The 6686-nt window shown below is 48.0% G+C and overlaps 1 protein-coding gene across 1 annotated transcript; it reads left to right on the top strand.

Annotated features, from left to right (window-relative positions):
* The first annotated feature begins 283 nt into the window (after positions 1–283).
* On the top strand, positions 284–2671 carry LOC143785407 (myeloid-associated differentiation marker-like). The gene has a single exon (XM_077274223.1). It carries the CDS (start codon positions 1224–1226, stop codon positions 2076–2078), a length of 855 nt encoding a protein of 284 aa, XP_077130338.1. The 5' UTR covers positions 284–1223; the 3' UTR covers positions 2079–2671.
* Positions 2672–6686: the final 4015 nt, after the last annotated feature.

Here is a 6686-nt window from a genome sequence, read left to right as displayed (position 1 = left end):
CCATCTATAAGGATAAACCCTACAACCACATCCTCCATCTACAAGGATAAACCCTACAACCACATCCTCCATCTATAAGGATAAACCCTACAACCACATCCTCCATCTACAAGGATAAACCCTACAACCACATCCTCCATCTACAAGGATAAACCCTACAACCACATCCTCCATCTACAAGGATAAACCCTACAACCACATCCTCCATCTACAAGGATAAACCCTACAACCACATCCTCCATCTTCAAGGAAAAACACTACAATCACATCGTCCATATTCAAGGATAAACCCTACAACCACATCCTCAATCTTCAAGGATAAACCCTACAACCACATCCTCCATCTACAAGGATAAACCCTACAACCACATCCTCCATCTACAAGGATAAACCCTACAACCACATCCTCCATCTACAAGGATAAACCCTACAATCACATCCTCCATCTACAAGGATAAACCCTACAACCACATCCTCCCTCTACAAGGATAAACCCTACAACCACATCCTCCATCTACAAGGATAAACCATACAACCACATCCTCCATCTTCAAGGATAAACCCTTCAATCACATCCTCCATCTTCAAGGATAAACCCTACAATCACATCCTCCATCTTCAAGGATATTCCCTACAATCACATCCTCCATCTTCAAGGATAGTCCTGACAACCACATCCTTGGTCTTCAAAGATAATCCCTACAACAAAATCCTTAACCTAAAAGGATAATCCATACAATCACAGTCTCGGTCTACAAGGATAATTTCTTCAACTACATCCTCCATCTCCACAGATAATTCACACAACTACATCTTCCATCTCCAGAGATTGTTCCTGCAACCACGTCCTCCATCTTCAGGGATAGTTGCTAAAACCACATCCTCCATCTCCAAGGATAAACCTTTCAGATATCACCAGTGGATGGTAGAGCTTCTGCAGTAGGGTGGAATACCACGAAACCAAAGACCTCCTCCATCTCCATCTCCATCCTCCATCTCCACGGATAATTCATACAACTACATCCTTCATTTCCAGAGATTGTCCCTGCAGCCACGTCTCCCATCTTCAGGGATAGTCGCTAAAACCACGTCCTTCATCTCCAGGGATAAACCTTACAACCACATCCTCTATCTCCAAGGACTGTCGCTAGAACCTCCTACTCCTCCATCTTCAGTCCCTACAATCTCAATCTTCTCCACTGCCTATTCCACCCTATGCCAAGATGAATGTCCGCAATCTGATAACTCCCCTGGTCATCGTCCGCTTCTTCCAGATTTTCTTATCCTGTACAGCCTTCAGTTTGGTGGCCAGTGTAAACGAATACCACTCCCAATATGGTGCCTGGTGTATGTTCACCTGGATTTTGGCCTTCGTTGTGACCATCCTCATCGTTGTTCTGGAGTTGACCGGATTCTACAGTGCCATCCCGATATCTTGGGAGGACTTCACGTCAGCTTTCTCCATGTTGGCCACCTTGATGCTCTTCACCACCTCCATCATGTATCCGTCCATCTACGTACATGCCCGTTGCCCTGGAAATGTTTGTGCGTATCTTGGATCCGCCACTGCCATGTCTATCTTGTGCTTCTTCGCTTACGCAATCGAGGTGGGCCTCACTCGAGCAAAACCTGGGGAGATAAGTGGGTTTCTGTCCACCGTGCCAGGACTCTTGAAGGTCTTTGAGTCCTACGTGGCCTGCATCATCTTCTCCCTTCTTCCTGGAAATTTCCCGCGTGCCGGACTCCAGTGGTCCGTGGCGGTGTACTCCATCTGCTTCATCATCACTACACTCATCATCCTCCTAACCATTGCCCGCCTCTTGGCGAAGTTGCCCATAAATATTGAAAGAGTTCTCATTGGCTTCAACATTTTGGCGGTGTTGATGTACATCACCGTGGTGGTCATATGGCCCTTGTATTTTTTCAGGCTCGTTCCAAACAGGAACGGGTGCATTGGCTACGGGTGTCTCTACGACAATGGGATTGGCATCACGATCCTGACCTGCATTAACTTCTTGGCGTACGTCGTGGACACCGTGTACTCCTTCAGGATGGTTTTCTTCACTGTCGAAGCCTAGACTCCTAACCTACAGATGGACCTTCTCTAGGATCATGGATGTCCTCCTCCAAGGGCTTGTGTATATGTAGATATCGCAGAGCCAAATCTCTCATCGAACCTTCTGAAGTCTAACATCCCATAGAAAACCAATGAACGCACCCACACCCGACGGTGAGGAGGTTGCTGTCCTCATCGGGGCCCCTCTATTGAGGGCCCACAGGTTCCAGATGATACAAAAAGACTATAGAGAAAGAATACAAGTTGTGGTATCACGATAACGCATCCATACACATAACCATCCCGGGGATGTCCAGGAAATCTTGGCTGCTTTCTTCTGAAAACAGCGCCACCCATGTCAACAGGTCATGTACGGTATTACAGCACAGATCTGTTATTATGAATGTCGCAGAGCTGCAATACCACAAAAAAAGCTATGGCGCTGATTACATAAGCAAGCAGCCATGTTTTTCAAAATCCAAGATGACCCCTTTAAATGATGACCACCTAAACATCATCAATACCGCTTTGGATCAGATTGAAGCCGGGTTATTAGATATTCTAGATTATAGGTTTGTAGGAATTCTCTGAAATAAAAAACAAATCTGGATTAAAGGAATTTTCTCGTTGATGTTGCTGTGATTCTGAGCCACTTATTACAATTCTCCGCTTTCACCTTTTGTGTTTGTTTTTTTATTTTAGTTTATATTGCTCTGGATCTGATGGCGGACACCCAGTATGGCCTCCGTTACTGGGAGGTAATGATGGGAGGAGGAGTAGGTTACAATGATCCCTTGTGGAGGACGTAATGGGCCCATTATGGGGTAGGTGGAGGCAGATTGGCACAGAGGGGGGAGAATCGGTGACACGGCCTGCAGGGAGGCGAGGAAGGAGCCGAGACCACCGAGTCTCAATGTCGCCATGAAGACGATCATCAGCCAGAAGTGATTCCCCCAAAATACAAAATCCACCATTGGGGAAATAATGTAAACTTTCCAGAGAGCAAGTGGGCCGTCGTGTGGGCGTCCATTCCCCAACCCTGGGGGCTCATTCAGGTAGTGACAGAAGTAATATAGGGGTCTGCTCTGGGGTGGGATGAATATGATGGTGTGATGATGACGTCACTATATGGCGCCGGTGTGCTGAGCTGTGCAGCGCTTCAGATTGCTCGCTGCATAGACTGGAGCAGTGGGGGAACAAGGAAAGGTGAGTATTGTATTTTTTTTATGGGGAGCACATTACATTGTTTGAAGACCTATGGGGAGTGCATTAAATTATATGGGTAGTGCATTATACTGTATAGAGGCCTATGGGGAGTGCATTATACTGTATAGTGGCCTATGGGGAGTGCATTCTACTGTATAGAGGCCTATGGGGAGTGCATTATACTATATGGGGAGTGCATTATACTGTATAGAGGCCTATGGGGAGTGCATTATACTGTATAGAGGCCTATGGGGAGTGCATTATACTATATGGGGAGTGCATTTTACTGTATAGAGGCCTATGGACAGTGCATTATACTGTATAGAGGCCTATGGAGAGTGCATTATACTATATGGGGAGTGCATTATACTGTATAGAAGCCTGTGGGGAGTGCATTATACTGTATAGAGGCCTATGGGGAGTGCATTATACTGTATAGAGGCTTATGGGGAGTGAATTATACTGTATAGAGGCCTATGGGGAGTGCATTATACTATATAGTGGCCTATTGGGAGTGCATTATACTATATGGAGGCCTATGGTGAGTGCACTGTACTATATAGAGGCCCGTGGTGAGTGCATTGTACTATATAGAGGCTTATGGGTAGTGCATTATACTATATAGAGGCTTATGGGTAGTGCATTATAGTATATAGAGGCCTATAGGAAGTGCATAAAGCTATAAAGAGCCCAATGGAAAGTGCATTATACTATGTGGAGGAATATGGGGAGCGTATTATCTATATATATAATTGTCTAAGGGTTTTTCCGTCTGTCTGTCTGTCTGTCTGTCTGTCTGTCTGTCTGTCCTGGAAATCACTCCATATAAGGTATGGTCTACAAACAGGATACCTTATATGGAGTGGTCGGCGGTTTGTAGACCATACCTTATATGGAGTGGTCGGCGGTTTGTAGACCATACCTTATATGGAGTGGTCGGCGGTTTGTAGACCATACCTTATATGGAGTGGTCGGCGGTTTGTAGACCATACCTTATATGGAGTGGTCGGCGGTTTGTAGACCATACCTTATATGGAGTGGTTGGCGGTTTGTAGACCATACCTTATATGGAGTGGTCGACGGTTTGTCGGGCGGCCTCGACCAATCAGAGATGGGCACAGCATGGCGACGATTATGTCATAATGGTTGCCATGGCGACGATGATGTCATAAAGGTTGCCTCGACCAATCAGCGACGGGCACAGTCTGCCGCGAATCACATACTACGGGGACATGCATATTCTAGAATACCCGATGCATTAGAATCGGGCCACAGTCTAGTACTATATAAAGGACATTTAGGGGGTCATCATACCATGTGGGAGATAATGTGGGGTCTTTGTACAGTGTGGGGGCGATAAAATACCATATATACTGGAGCTGTATGGGGAGAGACTCGAGACATTATTAAATGTAAAGTGGGCACTTATTGTGATAGGGGAACTCAGGTAACTGTGACTCTCATAGGGACACATACGGCAGCAGCGGCTCAGTATTGGGGTATCAGGTGCAGTAATAGGGACACATACGGCAGCAGCGGCTCAGTATTGGGGTATCAGGGGCAGTAATAGGGACACATACGGCAGCAGCGGCTCAGTATTGGGGTATCAGGTGCAGTAATAGGGACACATACGGCAGCAGCGGCTCAGTATTGGGGTATCAGGGGCAGTAATAGGGACACATACGGCAGCAGCGGCTCAGTATTGGGGTATCAGGTGCAGTAATAGGGACACATACGGCAGCAGCGGCTCAGTATTGGGGTATCAGGGGCAGTAATAGGGACACATATGGCAGCAGCGGCTCAGTATTGGGGTATCAGGTGCAATAATAGGGACACATACGGCAGCAGCGGCTCAGTATTGGGGTATCAGGGGCAGTAATAAGGACACATATGGCAGCAGCGGCTCAGTATTGTGGTATCAGGTGCAGTAATAGGGACACATACGGCAGCAGCGGCTCAGTATTGGGGTATCAGGTGCAATAATAGGGACACATACGGCAGCAGCGGCTCAGTATTGGGGTATCAGGGGCAGTAATAAGGACACATACGGCAGCAGCGGCTCAGTATTGGGGTATCAGGGGCAGTAATAGGGACACATATGGCAGCAGCGGCTCAGTATTGGGGTATCAGGTGCAATAATAGGGACACATACGGCAGCAGCGGCTCAGTATTGGGGTATCAGGGGCAGTAATAGGGACACATACGGCAGCAGCGGCTCAGTATTGTGGTATCAGGTGCAGTAATAGGGACACATACGGCAGCAGCGGCTCAGTATTGGGGTGTCAGGTGCAGTAATAGGGACACATACGGCAGCAGAGGCTCAGTATTGGGGTATCAGGTGCAGTAATAGGGACACATACGGCAGCAGCGGCTCAGTATTGGGGTATCAGGTGCAGTAATAGGGACACATACGGCAGCAGAGGTTCAGTATTGGGGTATCAGGTGCAGTAATAGGGACATACGGCAGCAGCAGCTCAGTATTGGGGTATCAGGGGCAGTAATAGGGACACATACGGCAGCAGCGGCTCAGTATTGGGGTGTCAGGTGCAGTAATAGGGACACATACGGCAGCAGCAGCTCAGTATTGGGGTATCAGGTGCAGTAATAGGGACACATACGGCAGCAGCGGCTCAGTATTGGGGTATCAGGTGCAGTAATAGGGACACATACGGCAGCAGCGGCTCAGTATTGGGGTATCAGGGGCAGTAATAGGGACACATATGGCAGCAGAGGCTCAGTATTGGGGTATCAGGGGCAGTAATAGGGACACATACGGCAGCAGCGGCTCAGTATTGGGGTATCAGGGGCAGTAATAGGGACAAATACGGCAGCAGCGGCTCAGTATTGGGGTATCAGGTGCAGTAATAGGGACACATACGGCAGCAGAGGCTCAGTATTGGGGTATCAGGGGCGCAGTAATAGGGTCACATATGGCAGCAGAGGCTCAGTATTGGGGTATCAGGTGCAGTAATAGGGTCACATATGGCAGCAGCGGCTCAGTATTGGGGTATCAGGTGCAGTAATAGGGACACATACGGCAGCAGCGGCTCAGTATTGGGGTATCAGGTGCAGTAATAGGGATACATACGGCAGCAGCGGCTCAGTATTGGGTATCAGGGGCAGTAATAGGGACACATACGGCAGCAGCGGCTCAGTATTGGGGTATCAGGGGCAGTAATAGGGACACATACGGCAGCAGAGGCTCAGTATTAGGGTATCAGGTGCAGTAATAGGGACACATACGGCAGCAGCGGCTCAGTATTGGGGTATCAGGTGCAGTAATAGGGACACATATGGCAGCAGAGGCTCAGTATTGGGGTATCAGGTGCAGTAATAGGGACACATACGGCAGCAGCGGCTCAGTATTGGGGTATCAGGTGCAGTAATAGGGATACATACGGCAGCAGCGGCTCAGTATTGGGTA

Source organism: Ranitomeya variabilis, chromosome 7 (genome assembly GCF_051348905.1).
Source record: "Ranitomeya variabilis isolate aRanVar5 chromosome 7, aRanVar5.hap1, whole genome shotgun sequence".
NCBI classification, from domain to species: Eukaryota; Metazoa; Chordata; class Amphibia; order Anura; family Dendrobatidae; genus Ranitomeya; species Ranitomeya variabilis.
The sequence above is the reverse complement of the archived record's forward strand: the minus strand, read 5'-3'. Positions and strand labels throughout refer to the sequence as shown.

What these genes read in the sequence shown, in the direction of transcription:
- LOC143785407 (XM_077274223.1), top strand. Translation starts at nt 1,224, where the DNA reads ATGAATGTCCGCAATCTGATAACTCCCCTGGTCATCGTCCGCTTCTTC.